The sequence below is a fragment of the Lactuca virosa genome, chromosome 5, assembly GCF_052849685.1.
Source record: "Lactuca virosa cultivar CGN04683 chromosome 5, Lactuca_virosa_CGN04683_v6, whole genome shotgun sequence".
Lineage (NCBI taxonomy): Eukaryota > Viridiplantae > Streptophyta > Magnoliopsida > Asterales > Asteraceae > Lactuca > Lactuca virosa.
Window position 1 is genome coordinate 265,434,073 of NC_136430.1, and position 27,270 is coordinate 265,461,342.

The 27,270-nt window shown below is 31.9% G+C and overlaps 2 protein-coding genes across 3 annotated transcripts; both read right to left on the reverse strand.

Annotated features, from left to right (window-relative positions):
• Window positions 1–14,088: 14,088 nt before the first annotated feature.
• LOC145115130 (muniscin carboxy-terminal mu-like domain protein) lies at window positions 14,089–16,534 on the reverse strand. Its single transcript, XM_079051324.1, has 2 exons — window positions 16,406–16,534; window positions 14,089–16,330 (listed from the first exon to the last, which is right to left on the reverse strand). Exon 2 carries the CDS (start codon window positions 16,127–16,129, stop codon window positions 14,231–14,233), a length of 1,899 nt encoding a protein of 632 aa, XP_078907450.1. The 5' UTR covers window positions 16,130–16,330; window positions 16,406–16,534; the 3' UTR covers window positions 14,089–14,230.
• Window positions 16,535–17,467: 933 nt separating this feature from the next.
• LOC145111375 (SET domain-containing protein) lies at window positions 17,468–22,361 on the reverse strand. 2 transcript variants are annotated; one of them, XM_079047658.1, is made up of 13 exons: window positions 22,151–22,361; window positions 21,819–21,884; window positions 21,583–21,711; window positions 21,194–21,485; window positions 20,841–20,959; window positions 20,191–20,323; window positions 19,637–19,713; window positions 19,382–19,484; window positions 19,287–19,303; window positions 19,002–19,197; window positions 18,748–18,920; window positions 18,014–18,114; window positions 17,468–17,734 (listed from the first exon to the last, which is right to left on the reverse strand). In XM_079047658.1, exons 1-13 carry the CDS (start codon window positions 22,163–22,165, stop codon window positions 17,596–17,598), a joined length of 1,560 nt encoding a protein of 519 aa, XP_078903784.1. In that variant the 5' UTR covers window positions 22,166–22,361; the 3' UTR covers window positions 17,468–17,595. The 2 variants fall into 2 exon arrangements, with proteins under 2 accessions (XP_078903784.1, XP_078903782.1); XM_079047656.1 differs by having other exon boundaries at window positions 19,287–19,484.
• Between the last annotated feature and the right edge of the window lie 4,909 nt (window positions 22,362–27,270).

Genomic DNA, 27,270 nt, shown 5'->3' on the forward strand with positions numbered 1-27,270 from the left:
TTCCAAATTAAGTAAGATGATGCTTAATTAATAATACGGCACGGATTTACAAAGTTTATAAAATTTGAAACTTATGAGTTTTACATATAAACTATACGAACGTTTGTACAAAGTTTTAAGAGTAAACTTAGCTATTTTATGTTTTCACAAAGTGTGATATGACTTTATTTTATATAAATTGGTTTTCAAAATCTTTATATAAAGAGCATTTCGGTCATGAGAACCATAAAAACTTGTTATAAGTTTGGTTTACTTATATATTTTGCAAATGGTGTATTTTTGGATTTGAGCGAATGACATTTCTAAATGAGTTTAAATATACTTTTATGACTTAATTATTTTATACTTTCGATAGAAAAATATGTATTTATAAAAGCTGGTCAACCAGATAAATTTTTTAAAACATTTTTGGATATAAAAATACTTTGAGTCAAAACCTGTAGAACTCACCAACAATTTTTGTTGACGTATCTTAAAGCATGTATTCTCAGATTATTTATAAGGTCGGAAGTGTTTGTACAAAAGATCCTCCGATACTTTGTCATACAATTGTGAACGCCGGATTGTTAGGTGTATCGTGTATGTAGTGATTCAACAATAGTCATTATCAATGTAATTTCTATTTCGGTAATAATAGAAGATTATATTTGTACTGTTCAATGTATGTTCAATAACTGTGATTACTGGTTTACGTCACGCACCTCGGCGTTTCCGCCGTCGGCTGAGGGTGTGACATTATTGCTTTGAAGCAACACAAACATACAAGCATATATACAATATTTAATTAAATATTATCTATATCCCATTCCATAACATATGATCGATAACATGAATCTAATCTAATTTACATTAAAATTTCAACCGCAACATACAATGATTGTCTTAAAAGAATACTTAAACCAAGAAAAAAAAAAAGAATTAGTATATAACAAACTTACAAATTAAAAACTTTAACAGAATAACATGACTCGAAAATGGTCCAAAGCCCTCAAACCAACACAAAAACCTTTAGACTTATTTTCTTTGTGAATTTTGTATTAGATTGGTATTTATGTGTGTACTCAAACAGATTGGCCTTTTATAGTAGACTATCCATTAATTGCTTACTAAATATATTATATAAGTTATAAAACCTTTGAATGATTAATAATGATGAAGAGACTTTTGAGTGGTATTTATTCAAATAAGAGGTTTCAAATTAATATGGTTTGAGTAAAATGCATCATGAGAGTTTAAAATGAATGTGGTGATAGGAAAAATGTTTCCTTTATAAGTATACTAAACGAATTCTCGTGCGTTGCGCGGCAGAGGTTAAAAATATATTGTTAGAATATTGAAAAATATGTGTGTATAATGATTATGTTATTGACATTAATTTTGACATAATATTTTTACATTAATTTATATATATATATATATATATATATATATATATATATAATTTCAACAATTTTGAACAATAATATTCATTGACATCAACTCACCTTCCTCATTAACATAATTAAATATAACTATCTATTTAGTATTATTTTTAACAATTGTTATGATTGATTAATTTAAAATTTTACTTATGCAATTATTATCTAATTTCATTAATGACATTTATTTAAAATACAATTTATTTGTAGCTAACGTTATGTAATTTATAATTTGATGTTATTATCATTTAAAATTATTATTCATTAGGTTTAAACCACTTATTATTATTAATAAGTTAAAGAATACTTTTAAGAAACACTTAATATTATTATTCAAATATGAAACATATTCTAAATAATAAAATGATAAGATTGACAATTTGTATTTCAAAAGAGACTTGCATTGATAATATGACATATCCATGATTTTTATAATTTGATTTTATTATTTATAACTATTGTTCGTTAATTTTAAAACTACTTATTATTATTAATAAGTGAGAAAACTTTTAAAAAGCACTTATTATTATACTTAAAATGTTAAACATATACTAAAATACAAAGTGATAAGATAGACAATTTGCATTTTAAAAGAGACTTACATGGATAATATGAAATATCCATGATTTTTAATTAACTATTTCTTTGAAACAACACAAACATACAAACATATATATACAATATTTAATTAAATATTATCTATATCACATTCCATAACATATGATCGATAACATGAATCTAATCTAATTTACATAAAATTTCAACCACACCATACAATGATTGTCTTAAAAGAATACTTAAACCAAGAAAAAAAAAAAGAATAAGTATATAACAAACTTACAAATTAAAAACTTTAACATAATAACATGGCTCGAAAAATGGTCCAAAGTTCTCAAACCAGCACAAAAACCTTTAGACTTGTTTTCTTTGTGAAATCTATATGTGATTGGTATTTGTGTGTCTACTCAAAGAGATTGGCCTTTTATAGTAGACTATCCATTAATTGCTTATTAAACATATTATATAAGTTATAAAACCTTTGAATGGTAAATCATTATTCAGATACTTTTGAGTGGTATTCATTCAAATAAGAGGTTTGAAATAAATATGGTTTGAGTAAAATGCATCATGGGAGGTTCAAATGAATGTGGTGAAAGGAAAAATGTTTCATTTATAAGTATACTAGACGAATTCTCGTGCGTTGCGCGACGCAGGTTAAAAATATATTGTTAGAATATTGAAAAATATATGTTTATAATGGTTATGTTATTGACATTAGCTTTCACATAAGATTTTTACACTAATATATATATATATATATATATATATATATATATATATAATGTCGATTATTTGGAACAATAATATTCATTGACATCAACCCACCTTCCTCATTAATAGAATTAAATATAATTATCTATGTAGTATTATTTTTAACAATTGTTATAATTGATTAATTTAAATTTTTACTTATGCAATTATTTTCTAATTTCATTACTGATGTTCATTTAAAATACAATTTATTTGTAGCTAACGTTATGTAATTTATAATTTGAGGTTATTACCATTTAAAATTATTGTTCATTAATTTTAAACCACTTATTATTAATAATAAGTTAAAGAAGACTTTTAAGAAACACTTAATATTATTATTCAAATATGAAACATATACTAAATAATAAAGTGATAAGATTGACAATTTGCATTTCAAAAGAGACTTGCATGGATAATATGACATATCCATGATTTTTATAATTTGATTTTTTTTATTTATAACTATTGTTCGTTAATTTTAAACTACTTATTATTATTAATAAGTGAAAGAATTTTTTTAAAAAGCACTTATTATTATACTTAAAATGTTAAACATATACTAAAATATAAAGTGATAAGATAGATAATTGGCATTTTAAAAGAGACTTACATGGATAATATAGATAATATGACATATCCATGATTTTTAATTAATTATTGCTTTGAAGCAACACAAACATACAAACATATATACAATATTTAATTAAATATTATCTATATCACATTCCATAACATATGATCGATAACATGAATCTAATCTAATTTAAATTAAATTTTCAACCACAACATACAACGATTGTCTCTAAAGAATACTTAAACTAAGAAAAGTAAGATAAAAAAAGAAGTAGTATATAACAAACTTAATAACATGGCTTGAAAAATGGTCAAAAGCCCTCAAACCAACACAAAAACCTTTAGACTTGTTTTCTTTGTGAATTTTATATGTGGTTGGTATTTGTGTGTCTACTCAAAGAGATTGGCCTTTTATAGTAGACTATCCATTAATTGCTTATTAAACATATTATATAAGTTATAAAACCTTTGAATGATTAATCATTATTAAGAGACTTTTGAGTGGTATTCATTCAAATAAGAGGTTTCAAATGAATACGGTTTGAGTAAAATGCATCATGGGAGTTTCAAATGAATGTGGTGAAAGGAAAAATGTTTCCTTTATAAGTATACTAGGCGTATTCCCGCACGTTGCACGGTAAAACAAATATATGGTTATATGTTGAAATTTATAATTTTATCCATGGTTTTTGGTCATTTTTTATATATAGGCCTATTAAAATTGGAACCTACGACCCTAGAATATTGGAACCGATCCTGGAACATGTTATGTCGGTTTTTAATATTCCAAAACTGCTCCTAAAACTTTCGATATTGGGTATCTAGTTTTTTATTACGGAATAAATTGATTGACTATTACAGCATATGAAAAAATAATTAACCATATTAATTATTGATAATGTAAATACAACGAATTAAAGGAAAAGTTAAAATTATAAGTAAATAGATGTTTATAATTGATGTCAAAATATTCTCTAATAGATTCTAACCAGACTAATAATAATTATAAAACCTAAAATGAGTTTTTAGCCCTCATATGTTATTAGAAAACATAAGTTAAAAAACAATTAAACGATTTGTATTTTATGAGAGTCTTGTGTCATTATGCTTTTCATTAGCATCACATAAAATTAGAGGTGCAAATTGCAATGGCTAAATCTTATTTCACTTTTAATTACCTTACAGTTAAATCATAAACGTCTTATTTAAAAAGATCACGAATGATTAAACGATTTATAATCAAATAATAGCTTGTAATGATATATCAACAACTCAAATTTACCATTTTTATGGAATATAACAAAATCAATTTTAATAAGCTTTATCAACTATATAATTGTCATCTATAGGACCATTTCCATGTAAGCGATTGTGAACATCCAACACAACATGAAGACCTATAAAATAAAACGCCGAGATGCACTCCATTACGTCATCCTATATATTACACCCAATGAATCTTTTTAAAAGTTTAGTTATATAATTTGAAGTGGAATGAACATTAACTTGTACCATCTTGAAAACTTCATTATAATTTATATAACATGGACCGTTGGGTTTAGACTTTAGACGGTTATTTGCATAGCTTCCTTTTGGGACCCCACTGAACATAATTATAACTTTCATGAAAAAAAATGCAAAACTTTAACATAAAATGAACCACCAAAATTTTAAAATCAAGAAGCATGAACTACGCTAGTTGTATCCATTCTTGTTTTGTATTGTTGTGAAGTAGTCTTGCTGCTCATGTGAATCTAAAGACAATGATTAGAACATCTTCATATATAATATTTTTCATTCCAACCAAAATCATAATTATAAAGTATAAATTTAGATAATAAGAAAGAAGAAAATGAAGCAATATTTATTACCATAAACTTTCATATTTCCTTCTCATCATCATCTTCCTCTTTATTATTATTTATGCTCTCCATCGATAATCTTTTTGTATGGAGTTTCTGATCTACCTCTCAACCACTCACACAACTCTTTAAACCATTCTAATAAAAATTTACCATTGTGAACTATATATATATATATATATATATATATATATATATCAATGTTAATCAATTGGTGTCATAAGAACCATTAAGTATCATAAGTTAAAAAACTATTGAGTGGTAGTTGTTAATTAGATGCTAGTGAAAAGTTATGTAGGTTTAAATAGATATTATGAAATCATTATTATAAAGAAATATGAAAAGACATGGAAGTTTCAAATGCATTAGGTGCTTGAAATTCTTTTTGGGAGTTTCAAATGCATGAGGTGATAGGAAAAATGTCTCCTTTACAAGTATAGTATGATAAAGATAAAGATAAAGATAAAGATATATATATATATATATATATATATATATATATATATTCCTTTGTGTTTGATTATATTACTATATTATATGTTTGTTTATGTTCATATATGTTCAATTATGTTTGTTTATCTCCATTCGTTTATGTTTGTTCATTTATTTTCGTTTAGTATGTTCACGAACATAAACGAACGAATATGAACAATGTAATTTGTTAAACGAACGAACATAAACAAGATAACTCGCTCGTTTAGCCATTCGTGTTCGTTCCTTTATTCGGCTAACATAAATGAACAAACATGAACAACCATCGTTTGTGTTCGTTCGGTTCATTTACATCCCTATCAACACACATGTAAATGTAACATACTACTCATACAAAATGTTGTCTATAATATGCTATAAAATATATAACAAAATCGTTAGAAGACCGAAAATAACTTTAAAAGGTAATTCTGTAAAAGAAATTGATGCATAGAACCTATGTTTGATCTTAAAATGTACCCTTATTATATTTCATTGGAAAAAAATGGGTGCACCTACTGCTACACATTCTTGCGTCTGCCGCCAATAAAAATTATAATATTGAATTATAGATATAACTTTCAATTTATAAGGGTAAGACCTTGATGATTATTAAAAGGCTTGAGCTTTCCATGATCTAACGTCGAGTCTGCAACTTCCACAAGAGCAAGATTGTTGGAATTTGAGTCGGGAAAGTCTTGGATATGGCTTTATGTGTTGAATTATTTTGAAGATTCAATTCCTTTCAACAAACTTGATATTCTATTAGTGTGAAAATGACTAGAATCTCGAATTGGAACAAGATTTTTGATAAAATTCAAAAACAAGTTGTCTTGTTGAAAGGCAAGAAATGTTTCTTTTATGTGGAGGATTACTCCTATGCAATTCTTGGCAGCCTTGGTTCATACGTTTTCTCATTTTTTAGACCTCATGCAATTGTGATTAAGTGTTTAGAAATTACTAGGTGCAACTTCTTTTGGGGTGACCTACCCAAAAACAGAAAAATGACATGGGTTTCGTGTTAAAACACACTGAACTCCAAAGAAAAGGGAGGTCTCAACATATGTAGCCTTAAGGAATTCAATCTAGCTATGCTCGGTAAATGGTGGAGTGTTTTAGATATAAGAGGGTGAGGTTGTTTGGAAAGATGCTATCAAGGCTTATCACAGTCCAAATGATAGAACTGGCAAATCCAGTGGCATAGCTAGGTTGGTAGCCAAAAAAACATTGGAAAATACAATACACAATGATTTTTTTGGATTTAAAAAAAATATATTTTATTTAATGATTCAAGTGAAGGTAATGGTCGCATTGGAAATTGTAATCAATAACCATAAACAACAGTAAAATAGTACAAAAATGATATTGTGAAAGGAAACAATTCAACCGAAGAAGATCATTAACACCGGAAAACACATATGTGTAGGTAAATAGTCACCCATGAAAAACAATGAAATCAATAACATAAACACTTGTAAATCAATCCAAAAAAATGGTATTGTGAAAGGAAACAATTCAACCGAAGAATGCCATTAACACGGAAAAACACATATGTGTAGGTAAATACTCACCCATGAAAAATCGATGAAATCAATAATAGAAACACTTGTAAACCAATCCAAAATTGACTCATTCACTGTACGTCTTACATGTAATAGTAGAAACTAAAACTATATTCTATGGTTAGAGTAAGTTTAAAATTTTAGAGACTCGTAATTTTGTAGACTAAAGATGCAAATGGGGATTGTTACTTCTAGAACATTTCAGATCCCACTTCATCCATCCCTTCTTCATCACATAAATGAAAAAATAAACTAACATTCCCATGGAAACTTTAAAGGTTTCGCGATTAGAATCATACAAGACGGAACTATACCCTTTTACTCATTGGTGGCTAATCACATTTTGAATTTATGTCGGACTTTGGATGCCATAAATTTGTTGGATTCCGGATGCACTCCATAAAAGATGAAAGAATGTACAATTAGGTAACAAAGGAATAAAGAAAATGTTAGTTTTCCCCCAATATCTCAAAACAAGTAAACAACCATAGGAATCATAGCTACCATTAGCTAAAATATTTTAATTAATCATTGACTAGCTAGTGTGCCAATAAATGGGTTATATACCAAATGGCTCATTAAAACTACGAGTTGATGCATATACACTATTTAACCATACAAATCATGCAATTGATGCTACTTGGTAATTCACAACATAGATGTGGGCTGAAAAGTAGTTATAATTCCATAAATTCATGATAAAGCATTACTTTATATTTATAAAGCTAAAATAATTGGCTAAAAGTTGCATCATATGCCAAAAGTGAAAATTAAGTTATCTTCAATAAATGACAAAGATTAGAATATCCTAAGAATGCGTTAGTATAATTAAAGATATTACTTTTAGAAAAAGGTACAGCTTAAGATATCATATGCCTCGATTAATTTTGGTGAAAAAGTAGTTACTCCAACAGTTTATAAAAAAAAAAAATAATAATAATAATAATAATAATAATAATAATAATAGTTATAAAAAATAAAATAAAATTTTTTTTTAAAAAAAAAGAGCCAAAAAAAAGGCTACAACAAAATTACTTTAAGTTCCAACAAGCCGAAATCGGAATTGCAACAACCTTTTGTTCATTTAAGACACGAAAATCCCAACCTAATGTTAATTAAGGGTTAAATGTTTTTAATATATATATATATATATATATATATATATATATATATATAGAGAGAGAGAGAGAGAGAGAGCTAGATTCAAGTATTCTAACTAATTATTATGCGTATATCGTATGCTATGAGAATGATAAAGAAAATATGTTGTTTGTGTTGGATTAGTGTCTAAGTCCATAACTATATTTGGTATGTACTTGACCAAGTTGTGCATGGTCCTTTTGGGTTGCCTTCACCAAAGCAACTTGACATGATGATTTATGGAGAGGGAGAGAGAGAGAGAGGATATTATGGTTTATTAATATATTATGGAAATAATATATTAAAAGAGAAATCATATTATTTAATTAATATTAGTCATGAATTAATTAAGAATTAATTTGGTGGCTAAAAGAGATTAATTAAATATAGGGGACTGGACTGCAATTATAAGATAATTGAGTTTTGGGCTGAGAAGCCTTATGGACTAGGCATGAACGAAATTCAAGATGGAGCCCATCTTGAATTCGTCCAAGGAGGCCCTATTCCAGAAGGTTCCATGGGCTGCTTAATCCTTAAGTTGTCAATTAGGGTTTTAACTGAAACCCTACCATCCATACAGGAGCCTATGGAAATTTTCTGTGATAATGTAGGTGCGGTTGCCTTAACCAAGGAACCGAGGGATCATGGTAGATCCAGACATATCGACAGGAAATACCATTTCATTAGACATCGGGTAGAAGAGGGACTCCTCGTAGTGAAGAGGGTATCGTCAGAGGATAACCCAGCAGATCCCCTTACGAAGGGACTGAGTAGGGTTAAGCACTTGCAGCACGCTAGGAGCATTGGGTTGATTAGATAGTTTAGAAACATGTAATAGATGAATTGTAATCAACATTTGATGATTAAATAAAGGTGTATTATTTATTAGTAAAGTTACTGTCTTGTGTTAATCATTTATCTATTGTTTCATTTTGCATGTTTTGACTTCCTGAATAATAAGATTATTCGAACAGTCCATAGTCGTTCATATGTTGGAAGTAGATATGAAAGAAGACTGTCATGAATTTGTTTGTAGATTGTCTAAAAGGTGTTAGGCATTGCAAAAGTTGCTACAAAGTTCATGAGTGCTTATGAATTGAGATTTGAGCATTGGAATAAACCCGCGCTTGCTGGTATCACTTCATGGAATTTATCTCGAGTGATCGCAAGACGATAATATCATATAGTCTTTAAACCTAGATATATGATTTGTTATTTGCTAGTTGGTTGTGCATTGATAATGCGTAAACGCATCGGTAACTTGATGTTATAAAATGCATTGTTGTGTATAATTTGACTAGTGAATAGTAAATGCATATAAGTCGAAGTTTATCTGTTCCTTTTGTCCTAAGAGGATAAAAGTTATATTTGGGCCCCTCGATGATTTGGTTTGACTTATGTGTCGGGCCCGGTCAGGACTAAGTTGATGTGTTCAACTAAGTTCTATGTCGAACAAATCAGAGATCGAGAAACAAACTGCTGGACAATAAGTATGACTTAGTTCCATGTGATTGTCCGCACGATATCTAGAACAGAGGATTATATGATCCCTTATCTAAAGGACGGGTTACTGATCAGAGTTGACATCGGCGTATAAGAGCTATGATTGTTAATCGGATCCTGAAGTCATATATGAGATATAGTTATTAGACTTATCCAAGTGGGAGACTGTTGGATTAGTCTCTAAGTCCATAACTATATTTGGTATGTACTTGACCCGGTTGTGCATGATCCTTTTGGGTTGCCTTCACCAAAGCAACTTGACAGGATGATTTATGGAGAGAGAGAGGGGGGGGGGGGGGATATTATGGTTTATTAATATATTATGGAAATAATATATTAAAATAGAAATCATATTATTTAATTAATATTAGTCATGAATTAATTAAGAATTAATTTGGTGGCTAAAAGAGATTAATTAAATATAGGGGACTGGACTGCAATTATAAGATAATTGAGTTTTGGGCTGAGAAGCCTTATGGACTAGGCATGGACGAAATTCAAGATGGAGCCCATCTTGAATTCGTCCAAGGAGGCCCTATTCCAGAAGGTTCCATGGGCTGCTTAATCCTTAAGCTGTCAATTAGGGTTTTGACTGAAACCCTAGCAGCTCACAGTATAAATAGACCCCTTAGGGTGAAGAAATCGGCCACTTGCTTCTTGGAAACCCTAGGGCCGATTTTAGCCTCCCTCCTTCTCTCTCATACTTCATCCTCTTGCCTTGGTGTTTGTAAGTCATTAGATGAGTGACACTTGTGACTCTAAGCTTAAGAGAAAGGAAGATTCAAGCATTCTTGAAGAGGTAAACATCTAGATCTAATCTTGTATGATATTTTCGAAATATGTATGCTAGATTAGGGTTTCTAAATCTTGGATGAATATCATGTACAATAGAGAAACCTAGATCCAAGTATTAGGGTTTGCATGAGCACATAGGAAAGTTCTTGTGTGTAAAACCCATCAGTTTCATAATATAAATACGTTCAATCTTACATAACTATTGTCATTAACACAAATTCTCACTAATTAAATCGTCTATAAGGTTATTATACACTTATTATTATTATTCTCATTTCTGTCAGAATGTTGTCAGAATGTTTATTTGGGTCGTATTCTGTCAGAATGAAAATGAGTGAAAAACGATGTGTGAGAACAAAAATAAATAATAATTGGCGAGAATGCATGGAAATGACAATATTTTTGTAAGGTTAAACGTATTCGCATTGCTAAACAACTTATTCTCTTAGTAATTCTCATAGCATACGATATCCGCACAATAATTAGTTAGAATAGAATAACCTAAGCCTATATATATATATATATATATATATATATATATATATATATATATATATATATATATATATATATATATATATATATATAAAGGTACAAAAAGTAGTATTTGGCCCAATGGTATGATTTCATATATTTCCAAAACACTAGAATATGAACTTTACTAAAAGATATAAAAGAAATGCTAGTTTACTTTAAATGTTTAAAGTTACCAAATTAGGCTTCATGTATCTCTTTCATCTCATAGCAAGTGTGTGCACTTCAACTGAACTTCATGGGCAAAGAAGTTGAAGAAAAAAGCAGCCATCTTCAAAAGGACTTTGACAAATCCTTTGATTCATTGGATTGGGGTTTTTTAGACTCACTAATGGAACAAATGAATTTCGGAGATAGTTGGCGGAAATGGATTATGGGTTGTTTGGTCTCTAGTTGAGTGTCCATTCTTGTGAATGGTTCCCCAACCAACAAGTTTGATTATAAAATGGGGGTGAGACAAGGAGATCCTTTGTCGTTGTTTCTTTTCATTATTGCCATGGAAGGACTTCATGTCTCGTTGGAAGCCACTTGTGAGCATTACCTTTTTCGTGGCATTTCTCTCCCTAATAACATGGCCCCACGATCTCTCACCTTATGTATGCCGATGATGTGATGTTTATGGGGGAGTGGTCAGAAGTTAAATTTATTAATCTCAATAGATTGATTCGTTGCTTTATTTGGCGTCCAGTTTGAAGGTTAATCTTCATAAAAGCATGGTCTTCGGAATCGGGGTGGGAGATCTAGAGATTTATAGGATTGCAGGTTTCTTAAAATGTGAGGTGGCTTCTTTCCCGTTTACTTATCTTGGAATTCCGATTGGTGCCGATATGAAGAGGCCTAAAAGTTGGGAGATTATTGTAGATAAATTTAAGAGCAAACTTAGTAATTAGAGAGCAAATAATCTTTCTATTGGAGGAAGACTCACTCTTGTGAACTCGGTTTTGAGTAGTATTCCTTTATATTATTTTTCCTTATTTCAGGATCCCAAAAAGGTTTTAGAGAGTCTTGATATGCATAGAAGGAGATTCTTATGGGGTGGATCAGAAAACAATAAGAAGATTAGTTGGGTGGCTTAGGAAAAAGTTATCACGCCAAAAGAGAATGGATGTCTTCAAGTCGGTTGCCTTAATTCCTTAAACTTGGCTCTTTTTGCTAAATGGTGGTGGAGGTTAAAAGTGGAGAAAGGCTCGCTTTGGAAGAAGTTCATTGAAGCTGTTCGTAAGATTTCGTTTGTGGATGGCAAGTCTTTTGCAAAGAAGTCTATTCCCAGTGTTTGGTTGTCTATTTCTCAAATTGTTGGGGATTTTGAGGAGTGCTCATTTTAGGTGGGTGAAGTGGGTGTTGCATAAGATAAACTGTTGCATTTGGTGTCTACTTAAGAATCAGATTCATCTTGCTTGTAATCTAGTCCATAGAGGTATTATTGTTGTTTCCTCTTTGTGCCCTTTTTGCGGTTCGAGTGATGATCCGGTGGATCATGTCTTCCTTGAGTGTAACTTTGCTCGCTCGGTGTGGGGTTGGTTTTGCTCGTGGTCCAATTGTAGGTTTACTTGCCTTTTTTTTTTCGAACGGCTGAATTTTTAGTAAGAAAGTTAACAATCAGCTTAACTAATAATTACAATGGAATAGATAAAATCGGATTTATAAGCCATGCTACTCGACTTATACTAAACTTCCTATTCGTATATACAATCCAATTATCTGAATAGTCGGTTAATCTATCAACCAACAAATTCTTTCTCACATTTTGATCACAAAAATGAACGTCATTCCTAAAATTCCATAGGAACCACCACATTACCATAACAATTGATTCTAACACCATTCGTTTTGTCTTGGATAGTTGCATCGAATCCATCCATTGAATTACATCTTGAATTTGACTAAAACCAGGGACATCAACACCACACCATTTTCCAAAATATTGCCATAATTCGACCGATACTTTGCAAAAAATAAAAAGATGTGAAATCTCCTCTATGTCTTTGTTACATATACCACAAACAATGGAAGGTATGTCAATATTGATCGGGTCAACCATTTGAAGAATATGGGTGGAGGTAAGTTAGTTATGTTGAGATTAGCCCTTTCTTATGTTGTGTTGTGGTGGAAATGGAAGGCGAGAAATGCTTTGGTTTTCAACAACTTGCAGTTTACTCCTATGAAGACTGCAGATGATATGGTGATTAACACTTTTAATTGGGTTAGGCATCATGCGAAAATGCATAATATTGACCGGTTTAAATGGTGTAGTTTTGATATTGTTGTTCGATTTTTGTACTGCCTAGGTATAGCGTCTTGTTAGTACGATTTCTATTTTTAATATATATATATATATATATATATATATATATATATATATATATATATATATATAGGATTCCCCATGAACCAAAATTAAGTAGCATAGTCTGAGGATGAAGGTGGCTAATGGTAATCATTTAGGATTTAAGCAACTAAAAATGAAGTTGCCATACATTTGAGACATGAACAAAAAGACTGGTCATGGACCAATCCCAAAAAGGACCGAGAACGAACCGATCTAAGACGAGATCGGCCGGGAAAAAGACTAGTCCCAAAAAAGACCTGGCCGGAAAATAAAAACGACACGATACCGTCTGGAACCTAACTTTTTCCATTTTTTCTATTACTAAATTTTAGTGTATCATTTAGTAAATTTTAATATATCACATTAGTAATAATTATACATTTGTTAAAGAAAAAAACTCGAAACTGAAGAAAAAAAAAACACGCAAAGACTGCAGTGTGAGTGGGCCGACAGAGTTTTAACTTCAATGTAGATTTGCATTTTGACAGTGTAGACTGCAGCGTAGGCCTAGGCCAACAGAGTTTTAATTCCAATGTAGATTTTGACACTGCAGACTGCAGTGTGGGCCAGCCAAGGGATTCGTTACATTACAGAACAACAAAACTTTGATCATAACAAACAACAATTCCAAATTCTAGGGTACAAAGAATACTAAAAAAATCCACTTCAAACCACATACAATAAAAAACTAAACCAAACAATAACACCACAAAACAAACATTCAAACATTCAATTACAAGTATAAACTCCACTTTCAAACCTATGCCCAACCTCATAAAAGTCCATTTTACCCTCGGAAACATTCAACAAAGAGATCCCAGACAACGACTTCACTCCCTCATAACAAAACTTCACAAACCCAACAACCTCAACCTCCTCCCCACCATCTTCCCCACTACTATCAACAGGCATCCTAGCCCTCAATCTCACAGGATTCCCTTTCAATGGAATCTCATCAACATGCCATTGTAATTCCCTTTCAGACCTATTCAACACAGCTTTAGGTGACACCTTTAATAGTCTCGGGTCAACCGGAAGTTTAAGAACAAAAGTCACATTGGTCAAAGGAGAAGGTAGATCCGGGTTTGACACATACTGAATCATTACAGACAATAATGTCCCACTATGGCGTTTAACTAATCGGACTCTTAAAGGTAGAGGGGTAAAACGGGGTAAAAAACTGTATTTTAAAATGGGTATAGGTTGATCTGAATTTGGGGTTTTCAAATGGAATGTTTGGTTTCCTAAACTGGTTATAGAAGAAGTATTCATCACAAAGCGTTTAACCCCATTTGTGTTTTCAACTCGGAAAGAAAATTCGGTTTCTTGATTATTATTATCAGAAGATTTAGGAGGAAGAGTTTTTAAGAAAACAGTACCCATTAATCCGGATCTTGCAAGTAAAGATTCGCGAAATTCTGCGTTGATTTCTTCATGAATGTACATTTCGGGGCCTTTCATTTCGGGTTTTTTGACTAGGAGTTCTTCGAGAGGTTGTTCGGGTTCAGGGGCGTTTTTGGTAATTGGGGTGTTGGAGGTTTCTAATAGTTCAAGTCCACCTAGACCTTCGTGTTTTTGTACTTTCTTTGAATCGACAAATTCGGATGCATCTAAACCTCCACCCCATGCTTGGTTTATACCTTCGAAATCTTCGGGTAAAGTGGATCCATCTTTGCTGAATTCTATGCCTCCATAATCACCTTCAAAGCCTTCAACACCAATGTGAGTTGACTCGGTTGCTGCAGCTGGTGGTAGTGTGGTGACTTCGAGTCCTGATAGAACAATTGCCATGTCAGAAGCTTGATCTTTGTCTTTCTTGAAACCACCAACAAGATCAACTGGTTTGTTGAGATTGTCACTGGCTGCGAATGGATCTTTTTCTGTTTGATCATCTTCTTGTTTTGAAGAGTCTTCTTGTTGTTCGATTGGTGGGCCCAGTTCTGTTCGGGCTAAGGTGGCTGCCACCTCATCACCGGCTTCTAGGGTTTCGGGAGGGAGTTCGAATGTAGCTGAGGAGAAGGCTAACTCACTTGATTCATGTTCAGATGAATGAGCTTCAATGTTGTTCCAGGAATCAGCTCCTCTGATTTTGCTTTCTGTGCTTTGAGCTGAATGAACCATTTTGGCTATGCTATCTCCATGTAAAGATGCAAGCATTGCAGCTAATCTGATGTTGCTAACACCTCTTAGAACAATATCCAAAGCCATGTAGATCTCTGCGTATTTTCTACCAAGTTTTTCAGGTGTAACATCGACTCCACGACAAGCAGTAACAATCACACTCACTGCTTGGTTCACGATACTGATGCATTCGAACACATTGTTCACGCAATCATCATCAACTGTCGTGATCCCCAACACATAGATCGAATTCACCAACCTGTAAACGACTCGGTAGCGGCTCTCAACACCGACGATGACTTGTCCACTGGAGGCAGCCAGCGGGTCGTCTCCTAAAGAGGTGTCGCCGTCCTCCGCATTCTGGTTTTTTCCGGTGGCAAAAGCAAGACGCGTCTGCCGGAAAGCTGAAAGGGCGACCAGCGCTCGTGCCGGAGGGAACCACTCGCGTGTTTGGAGAAGGATATCGGATCCATTTGTAGGTTGAAGAGATAGAGCTAAACAAGACATTTCTGTATAACTCTAACCCTAAATTTGATTAGATCTAGGGTTTATATCGATGATTGAATTGACGGTTGAAAAACTGGAGCTGTTCGGATCGGTTTAATCTTCGGAATTCATCATGAGATCGTAAATCGGGTGAATTGTGATTAATGTGATATTCGAAGTAGAGATCGCATAGAGAGTGTAGATTTTTGCGGATGAATGAATCTGAAATTGAAATTGCGCAATGAATTGGTTGAAATTTAGATTTGTATAACTACGTGGATTGAGAGATCAACTTACTGTTATAGCATCTGATGTGTATATTTACGTTCCTCGAAGATTAATTCAAACTGTGAGCTTGATTGTCGATTGATTGCTGATCAGAATCTTGAAGAGAGAAGATCAAAAAAAGTACTGAAGAAACATCCGAAAAGAATCGAGCCGATTAGATGCAAATATTTCCGACAGGTAGATTGGGCTATGAATGGGCCTTTTCCTAAGCCCAAAAACAGAATCTTTCACAAAACTTGATGTAATTTTAAAAGTAATAATTTATTATAATAAAATTAGCTTAAAACTTTAGTTGTTTTTGTTTGGAGTTTGTATGTTATAGAATATACATCGAATATGATCTTTGAATATCATTGTAACATGGATTATATTTCAGAAATATTGTTTATGCATCTTAGGCTTTATGTATCTCTATTACTTAAAATTATCTGATTAAACTGTATCAAACTATAACATTGTATTTATATAAGTAAAGTTACAAAATACGTTAAAAGCTTTGGCATTTTTACAGTTTAACCATTATATTTTTTCGAACAATGAAAACCAATAACTTTTTGCAAGAAATTTCCATGTGAATCTGTATTTCTAGTTTAGTTGGTGTTAAGACTAACTTGGATTCTAATTAACCTAATATAGAATCGTATGTACTTCCTAAAACATCATCAAAAATTTTGAACTTACTACTTATTTACCTACATGGTATGTATATAATTTGTTAAATAGAAAAATGATAAGACATTTTTAGGAAGCAAAATTTTATTTCATAAAATACATAAATATCATATATGTAAATGAGAAATCATATTAACTTTAATACCTGTTAAACCAAAAATGGTAGGAGTAAAAAACTCTTTCAAAAATATGACTTTCATTAATTGGAAAAAATGTAATTAAACAACCCAAAAAATCAGCATTACAAATGTCAAAACCAAAGCATAAAAACCGATAAATCTTATGAAACCCATTTCTCAAGATAGAACGTTATTAAGTATTAACCTCAAAAAATATGTACACACTACACACTTCGAAATTAACACTAAATAATCGTTACACTATTATTCATACACAAACTTTAAAATTAAAAACTAACATTAAATAATTGAAACTCGTTTACTAAGAGCGTCACTAATTGATACATAAAATAAAAACTAAACAAAATAAAAACCAAAAATGATTATGAAACTAATTTGGATAAAAAGTTATACACATTTGCAGTTGTGCAACTCTTGTTCTACTAACTTTTTACCATTATAACATGAACTTACAATCGATGAAATGATCCGTTTTTGTAATTCTTTGAAATCCAATGCAAGCTTCACATCCCAATCACAGTTTTCTCTATTCAAATAAAAAAAGAGAAAATTAATAAATAACCAAAGCGTAATATTACAAAAATGTAACTCCATAATTTGTTATGTCATGCAGGACAGATAAGACAAAACAGGTTGTACTGCAAGAGATCAAGAGCCCGTCCATGTCCCACCTTTCTTGAACGGGACATAAATTTACAGTTTTTGTCTCATTAACATCAGTCTCAGTCTAATGCATGTCAAACACAGTACAACCTGTACTGTTCTGTCATTTCATGTCTAACAGACGGAGGAAGCATTTGTGTACCTTCCCAATGGTTCGGTCTCACCCAAGTTTTCCATCATGGCATCAAATGTAGATTGAAGGTCTTCGAGAATTTCCAATTCCAATTCCAACTTTTCTTGTACCTATAAATAGTACACACACACATATAACTCGCATAAAAATAACTAAATAAATCCAACATTTTACACCAATATACAAAACCAACACAATAAAAGAAGAAGGGCTTTTGACATGAAAGTCCTTAAGTTTGTAAAATATTGTCGGTTTTTGTCCCTATGACGATTTTTTCTTCGTTAATGTCTAGTTTTTTTCATTTTTTCTCTTGTTACCTATAATTGCACGTTTCTAGGTTACCAAATCAAATTTTCAAAAAAAAAAAACCTTTAAGTTTACAAATCTTTTGCGTTTTTACCCTAAGTATTTAACTTTTTTTTCATATTATACGTATTCATACAGAAAAAATGTATTTATACACGAAAAAAAAAGTTAAATTAAACATCATATACATACGTTTTTTAGAAAAAAAAAAAAAAAAAAAAAAAAAAGGTATACTTAGGGTAAGGGTTTTTTCTTTTTTTGCAAACTTTGATTTAATGGTAACCTATAAACCTGCTATTACAGATAACAAGGGCAAAAATGTAAAAAACTAGACATTAACAAACAAAAAATCATCACAAGGACAAAACAGACAAAATTTGACAAACTTAAAGACTTTAATGTCAAAATCCCAAAGAAGAAATATTAATATTATTTACCTCAATATTTGATTCCAACATCAACATACGAGCTTCACGGAGATGTTCCAACAATGGAATTGGAAGCCCGTAATTGAAGATTCCATTCTTCTTTGAAAGCCATGTCCCCCTCACCATATGAGTAGACCAATTACACATCGGATTCACATCTTCTATGTTATCAAGATCAATATCTGTAATCACGACATGACAAATTGACAATAATACCCTTTTTCTTTTCTTGATAAATGATGTCAAGATAAAAAAAATATTACCAAGTGGAATGACATCATAGGGGTTGTCAATGTATCCTTTTGGTAAAAAACCATAAAAAGTAATTAAATGAGAACTAGACAAGTTCCCATAACTAAGATAGCATTGTTCTCCATTGTTACATGGTCTTGAAAGAGGAAATTTTAAAGAGTTTGATGTGGGGTCCACTCTTCCATAGTTCATTATATGTGGGGTTATCTGAAAAATGATTACAATTGTTGACCAAAGTACATTGATATTTTTTGCATTTAATAAAGAAGAGGATATTGGATTAACAAATGACAAACCGAATGATTGAGAAACCCTGCAATGGGAATCAAACATGTTCTTAGATTCCCATCTTTAAACATCACTTTCATGCTATTTGAATACCATAACTCACAAGCCCATAAGAATTTTTCCCATGTGTAAAGATTTGAAGGAAAGATATTTGGATAATTGTTGCATAATGATGGAATTAAGTCGTTGTATTGAGATCTCAAATGCTGCAAATGTGAAGCAAACAAAAACAAAATCAAGATTCCTTTTAAAGAAATAACAAATTTACACCTAATATAGTTACATCTAAAACTATAGAGTTACTATTATGAGTAAACAATATTTTATATTTAAAGAAAAAAATAAAAAAATCGATGACCTCTTTTGCTTGAATTATTTCTTCTAGCAACAATGTTCCATCTAAAGCCATGATTGCCTCCATTCCAAAGCTTAACCCTGTGATTCTATACATATAAGAAGTTTTTCTTTTTCACTTTAATACAAATCTTTAACAAATTTACAACCTTTTTTTTTTGTTTTTTGATTTCATTTCCCCAAGTGTGTTGTCATTTATCAAATAACTTTAAAGGGTTATTTACAAAAAAAAAGATTGAGTTTTTTTCGGCTTAAACCTCAACTTTTTTTCTAAAATAAACTTACATTATTCCATTTTTCCGATTTGGCCCTTACATTATTCCATTTTTTCGGATTAAACCTCGACTTTATTTTTTTCAAAAAAAAGCCCTTACATCTTTGTGTAAAACTGGGAGATGACCGGTGAATCTGCTAAAAGGGTCAAATCGGAAAAAATGAAAAAATGTAAGGGGTTTTTAGTAAATAAATTGAGGTTTAATCCGGAAATAAACAAATCTATTGGGTCTTTTATGTAATTAACCTTTTTTTTAAACATGATTTATTATTTATCTTTACTACCTGTATTAAATGCTTCTGGAAGAGCATCAAAATAAATCTTGAATTTTGAATTGGTGTCATATTTCTCCTTCATACTCCACAATAACAACATTGTCTCATAGGAAATACCATCTACTTTTTCTAATACTGGAAACTGTAATTTACATAAGTAATATAAATAGTTAAATTCCAACCAGTTATTAAATTTTCACATCAATAAAAAATGGAAAATTCATAATTTTTCTATGTCAAAAGTTGCATAAAAGGGTTTGATTTTTTCCATTTCTTGTAGTATTGTTATAAAGATAAGGGTTTTATGTAGAAAAGTCTCATTATTTTGGGAAAATTTTTTGATAAAATCCTTAAAAATAATTGAACAAAAAAATCCCAATTATTTAATTTTACATGATAATCTGTCATTTCCTGTTAAAATAAAAATAAGGACTTTTTCGTTAATTTGGGCAAAATATTAAATAATCGGGACTTTTTTGTTCAAAATTTTTTTTTAGGACTTTATAAAAAATTTCCCAAAATAATGGGACTTTTCTGCATAAAACCCTAAAGATAAATCAAATAGTTACCATATATATTTGTGAACTTAAGGATTTAAAATGGAACAAATATTAAATTATAAATATTAAAAAATTTAAATTCTAGTAAACAAAACAAACCATAGTGGTTTCATGAAGTAGGTCCTCTGAAATTATTGCAGACAAAGGAATTTCCAAAGCAATATCTCCAACTTCAAGATCTTCTCTTGCTATACCTCCCCTTCCAGCTCCTTCAACAACTATTTTCAATATTTTTTTTTTTTTTTTTTTCAGAAAATGATTATATAATTTGGGATACAAAAGAAAAATACAAATTTGTAAAAAATTAGGACTTAATTGGAAACTTTCTCTATCAAGTCATTCTTTCTACATTAAGTAAAAAAGAAACTCACATATATAAACTATAGTTTACATGATTAATAAATCACTATCTATTTTTCTATTAAAAAGAAAAACAATAAAATTACACTTACAAGCAATATCAAGTTTGGATTTAACACCATTGCTTTCACCCCATTGTATTAAACATTTCTCCTTGTGTAAATTCCATTTGGAAAGAATCTTAGTGTCCTCTATAATGTTGTTACTAAATTCATGAATCTTGTTTAAAGTTGCATTCATAAGATCTTGGAAGACTTTTGGTCTTATTTGTTCACTTGTTGACTTTGACTTGTCAACAAGTGATAAGATTGTATGAAGAGATTCCAATTCATTTCTTGGACTACAAAATCCAAAAGCATCAATCCCTCCAAAGTAAAGGTCAACCTAATAAACAATAACTCATGATTTTAGCATATTGGTTGTGAAATCTAGAGTGTGTTTTTATTATTGATGAAAGATAAAGTAATGTGATATTATTGACCTCATCTGCATTTATGATTCGAGCTCTCTGAAGCATCTCTTCCAAAACAGAATTCACTAACTCGATGCTACAAATGCTCTTGATTTTTACTTTTCCATTAGGGTCAAAATGGTTGATTTCTAATAATTTCTGTCGAGAAGAATGAGATTAAGAAACCATTTAGCAAGATAATAATCAACATAGTGCATAAAAGAGTGGAGAAACATATACGACTATGAGAAATTGAGAATCCTAACCTTCTTTTTTTCCAAGAGCGAATCTTTTTCAGAGAGCTCCATAACTAATTCATGTTCATCATCAGCCTGTGGATTATCATGAATAACAATCATCAACAGTAGTTTTCGATTCTAAACACAAGAGTTCAGCCAAATGTAATAGACACATTAACCAAAAAAAGGAGCAGAAACATCTTTTCTGTAATTCGAACATATGAAAACACTTGGTTTAATGTATAGCATGGGTATAGACCTAGTGGGGATAATCATGTAACTAATTGTAATCGAACGAAACATAAAATTTCCAAAGCACCGATGATAAATAGCAAAGAGTAAAAGACTAGGGTTCATACTTGATGATTGTCCATTCTTTCTGGAGACGCCAAATAGGAAGAAGAAGAAGAACTGAATTTCGAGCGGCAAGCGTGTATGCTAAGAAGTTAGAAGCAAATGAGAGTCGCTACTCGTGATATTTTAGCTTGAATTTGATTTACAGATTGGCCCGATTTGAGAAAACCCCTCTTGAGTTTACTCTTTTCTTACATCATCAAGAAAATCGAACAGGGCTCAGCCCATGTTGTTATTCTTTAAAACAGTTCCAGCCTGAGCCCTGAGGTACACAAACCGGTTTAAGAAACCGATCCGGATGACTTTTAACCGGTTTGGATTTTTAGGGTATATACTAACTATATATAAAAATATAAAAGTGGGTTTTTTTTCATAATAGTTTTGGTTCTTAATGTAGTAAACAAAGAGGATAAAGATGCACTAAAACCGAAAAAGTCTTAATGCATCAAACAACCCAGAAATCTGAATCACAATAACATATTAGTTCAAGCGGAATAGGACTAATATATCAAACCATAATCAACCACAAGCAATGAAAAATGCTAAGTAGAGCAATAAATCTGAGAGACACAAAGATTTACGTGGAAAATCCAAATCGGAAAAAAATCACGGACAGAGGAATGCGAGAACCAATCCACTGAGATATTGCAGTGTTTACGTAGCTTGATCAAAGATATTACAATGAACTATAATGATTTGGTGATAAAGGGTTCAAACCTTAGAAAATGTCGATCCTAAAAGGGGGGAAGAAGAATAAGTCTTTAAATCTCTCTCTCTCTCTCTCTCTCTCTCTCTCTCTCTCTCTCTCTCTCTCTCTCTCTCTCTCTCAAAGTTTTGCCAATTTGGTAGATTTGGCTCTTCAAGAATGGAGCAAATACATTTCAAGAACAAGTCCTTTTTAGACCTGAAACACTCATTTTAAATATGATGCCCTTATTAAACCTAAACACTCATTTTAGACATGGATGGCTGGAAAGACAATATATACCTTGAACTAAGCAGAACTTGTCAATTTTTGAAGGCATATTTCCACAATCTCCACCTTAACTTCAAAATAGACAATGAAAACTACAACTTGCCCTCAACAAACATCTAAGAACATTAAACACCAACAACTCATCAAACTCCAAAACTCCATAAGAACTTGTAATCACCATTTAGATAAAAATTGATTCTGAAGAAAAATACTTCTTCCACCAACGAGCCATTCAGGATCAATTGCGATCAGAAACACCCATCAAGTCCAAACATAGTTTGAGCTTGGCTGTAGGAAGACTTTTAGTGACATATTTGGGGGATTATAATGGGTATGAATCTTCTCCACGACACAATCACCCTTTTCAATGATATCCCACACAAAATGAAATCAATGCGCTTTGTTCGGTCATGAAACATTTGATCTTTACTCGAGAAGATGGCACTTTGATTGTCACAGAATATCGTGGTAACCTTCAATCTATCATCGAGTTCACTGAATAAACCCCTCAACCTTGATATTTCATTCACTGCTTTTGTAATTGCCATATACTCTACCTTAGTAGATGACAAAGCAAATACAGACTGGAACTGAGCTTTCTAACTAACAGCATAACCGTTGAAAGTAAACACATACCCTGCAATAAATATTCATTTATCTAGATCCTTAGCATGATTTGAATTAACATATCCAAGCACCCAGTAGTAGACTTACCAAAATGTAGACACATAGAAGACGTACCCCGCAAATAACAAAATATCTATTGCACTACTTTCTAATGTTCTTTCCCTAGGTTTGCCATGTATCTATTAATCATGTTAACAACATAAGCCAAATCAAAGCGTGTGCAAATCATAGCATACATTAAAGATCTGACAACACTAGAGTATAGAACACGTGTCATGTAAGCCATATCAGTCTCAATAATATGACTCAAACGAGATGATAACTTGAAATGAGCTGCAAAATGTGTGTTGACAGGTTTTGCTTCATGCATATTGAAGCGCCTTAGGACTTTCTCAATGTAATTTTTCTGAAAAAAGATGCAAGGCCCTATACTTCTTGTCACGAATAATTTTCATATCTAAAATCTTTTTGGCAACTCCTAAGTCCTTCATTTCAAAGTCAGCTTTCAACCGGTCTTTTAATTTTTGAATCTCCTTCATATCTTTCTATGCGATCAACATGTCATCCACGTATAAGAGTAAGTAGATCATCAAACCATCATCACATTTTTTTGTAATAAACACAGCTATCATGGGCACACCTCTTGAATTCGTGACTGATCATGAATAAATCAAGCCTTTTATAGCATTGTTTAAGAGATTGCTTGAGGCCATAAAGAGATTTATTCAATTTAGACACGTAATCCTCCTTGCCAGGAACTACAAAACCCTCAGGTTGGTGTATAAAAATCTATTCATCAAGCACATCATTGAAGAAAGTTGTAATAACATCAAGTTGCTCTAATTCATAATCATTAGAAGCAACCAATCTCGACAAAACACAGATAGAAGTATGTTTGACAACTGGGGAATAAATGTTAGTGTAATCGATACCAGGAATCTGTATCTAGCCTTTCGCTACTAACCGAGCTTTGTACCTTGGTTTCTCATTTGGGTTAAAGGTTCCCCTGGGTTTGTAGACCTACTTGCGTTTAACTGGTCTTTTGCCTTTAGGAATAGGAACTAAATCCCAAGAACCATGTAACGACCAAAAATCTATAAGTAAAAATTTCATTTTTCAATTCATTATTACAACTATCACAAAATATCAGAGTAACAGAGATCACAAAATGTGGAATCATGAGGGGGAGGATATTGTGTCATCATGCCGGGCCCTTCCCTTTTGTACCGGAAGTACCTGAAATCAAAAACATATCTATAACTCTATAAGCACAAAGCTTAGTGAGCTTCCCCAAAATACCACATACACCAAACACATAAATATAACAGCATGTGGTTATGTTAGGTCCGTAACAACCCCCGAGTCCGTATCAACCCTATATAACAGCAATTAGTTGTGTCGGGTCCGAATCAACCCCCGGGTCCGTATCAACCCCGAGTCCACAATGACTCCGAGCCCATTTTGGCTCCATGCATATATCATACAATCACATAAACAATAGTCACATAATGGCATATATCCTACACATACAAATCAGTGGGTTGGCCTTGGTGCCTTCAACCCACTAGTGTGGTAAGAAGACTCACATCTAACTGAAGGTAACTGAATCACATACTCGAGCTGCTATTAATATGGCTCCTCCCACTAAACAAAACCCAAAGACAGTCCTAATTAAAATTAGGGTTTTAACCCATAATCAATGGTCCAAAACCATCCTTTATCATATTAAGCGCAAAATACCATTTTGCCCTTCCTATACATAACCCAACTAATGAAAGCCCAAAACTCCTAATGGACCAAGGCCCAAAAACATCCCAACGTGTTTTTCTGGGAGTATGCACGTCGTTCCCACCATATGCCCAACGTACAACATGATCTCGCAAGGGGGTTTACGGGGCCTCAACCCATTACATTCAGCGTACGCAAGAGTATGTCCTGCGTAATGTCCTGAAGCCCAAACTTTCATTTATGTCTTAATGCTTTAAGACTTAACGCCCAATCTTTAGATCTAAGCCTAATAAACGTCTAAAGCCATAAAGTTGCAACCTTTATGCCTTTGCATGGAAAAAGGAAGCTCAAAACCAAAACCATAACTTATATTATCATCTAAACTTCCATAACTCTTGCATGGATGAAAACCAAGGACCAACTTGCATTTTTATGACCCTATACACCCTAAAACATCTGAGAGGACAACTTAAAAGCTCTAGAGTATTCCATACTAAAAAATATCAAGGTTTTGGGACAAAATAACATAAATCTAAGCTTAAACAAGATCTAGCGAAGGAAGCTCCATGGTATGAACTTTATACCTCCAGAAGATGCACAAAGATGAGAATAATATGGATCCAAAAGCTTGAGAGCAACACCACAACTCCAAAGGTCTTCCTTCACCACCAGGAACACCAAAATGTCACTCTAAAGCTTCAAAACTCACACTCAAGAATTAGGGTTTCGAGATGGAGGCTAAGAGAGATGGAGGCTGGAGGTAAGAAAGGGTTTAAGGCCATAAAGTTCTTTAAATATGGTCCAAACCCTAAAAATTAGGGTTTCCCTCTGAGTATGCATACACACACGTGCGCCCAATGTACGCGAGGGATTCTGCGACCATCTTTAAGGACCTACGCCCAGCGTACCCATCTCGTACACCCAACGTAGGGACCAATTTTGCAATCATTTTAAGGAATAAATGCAAAAATGAAAAATACTTGGAACACTGGCGTTGCATACCATTTATTTGCAAGGACTCCATCTCACGTTGCATTGCAATCATCTAATCACTTGAGTCTTTAGTGTAACATCGTGATTTTTACCACAAACTTTTAATTTCCTTTTAAAACAATCTTTAACAGAATACGTTAGCGGAAGACTAGTTTTTAATTTAAAACATTTTCAAACCACAACGTTACCTCAAAATTCAAACATAATTCCAAACCATTTAAAATGTAAGAAAAGTACTTTTAAAGTAAATAATAAAAAATGTGTCCAAAAGTGGTATCAATAATATAAATATACTACTCATAAGTATCCCCTCTCACCAAGGCCAAACTCCTAAGATGCCTGCACCAATCATAAGGTACAAAAGAGAAAAGATACAAGTGTCATCCCCTGCTGAGTGAGTTCATAAAGTTGCATATAAACATACAAACCCTAAATGGGTCAATCATTCATTTTATGATGAAGCATAAAAATGATAGACAAATAACAGATAGCAAACAACCGCGTAATATAGTTAACCAGTCACATATTCCACCACATACATGCATATATGTTCAACTGCAATTCTACCACATAACATATATTATCAACAAAATATCATATAAACAACTGCATATCATGTAAACAATTACATTTCATATATAGTCAACCTTTACTTATACAACCTTTTACTAACAACCAACCTTTTGTTACATATTCAACCTTTTAATATACAACCAACCTTTTATTATATATTCAACCTTTTAATATGCAACCAACCTTTCGTTATTTATTCAACCTCTTATTGTATCTATCCAACCGATT

Excerpts from the sequence above, each read along its gene's own strand:
- LOC145111375 (XM_079047656.1), bottom strand. Across the intron at positions 19,485-19,636 it reads AAATAATTCAAGCAAAAGAG|CATTTGAGATCTCAATACAA; the intron begins GTCATCGATTTT and ends TCACATTTGCAG. Across the intron at positions 19,198-19,286 it reads CAGGGTTTCTCAATCATTCG|ATAACCCCACATATAATGAA; the intron begins GTTTGTCATTTG and ends ATCATTTTTCAG.
- LOC145115130 (XM_079051324.1), bottom strand. The coding sequence starts at position 16,129 with ATGTCTTGTTTAGCTCTATCTCTTCAACCTACAAATGGATCCGATATC.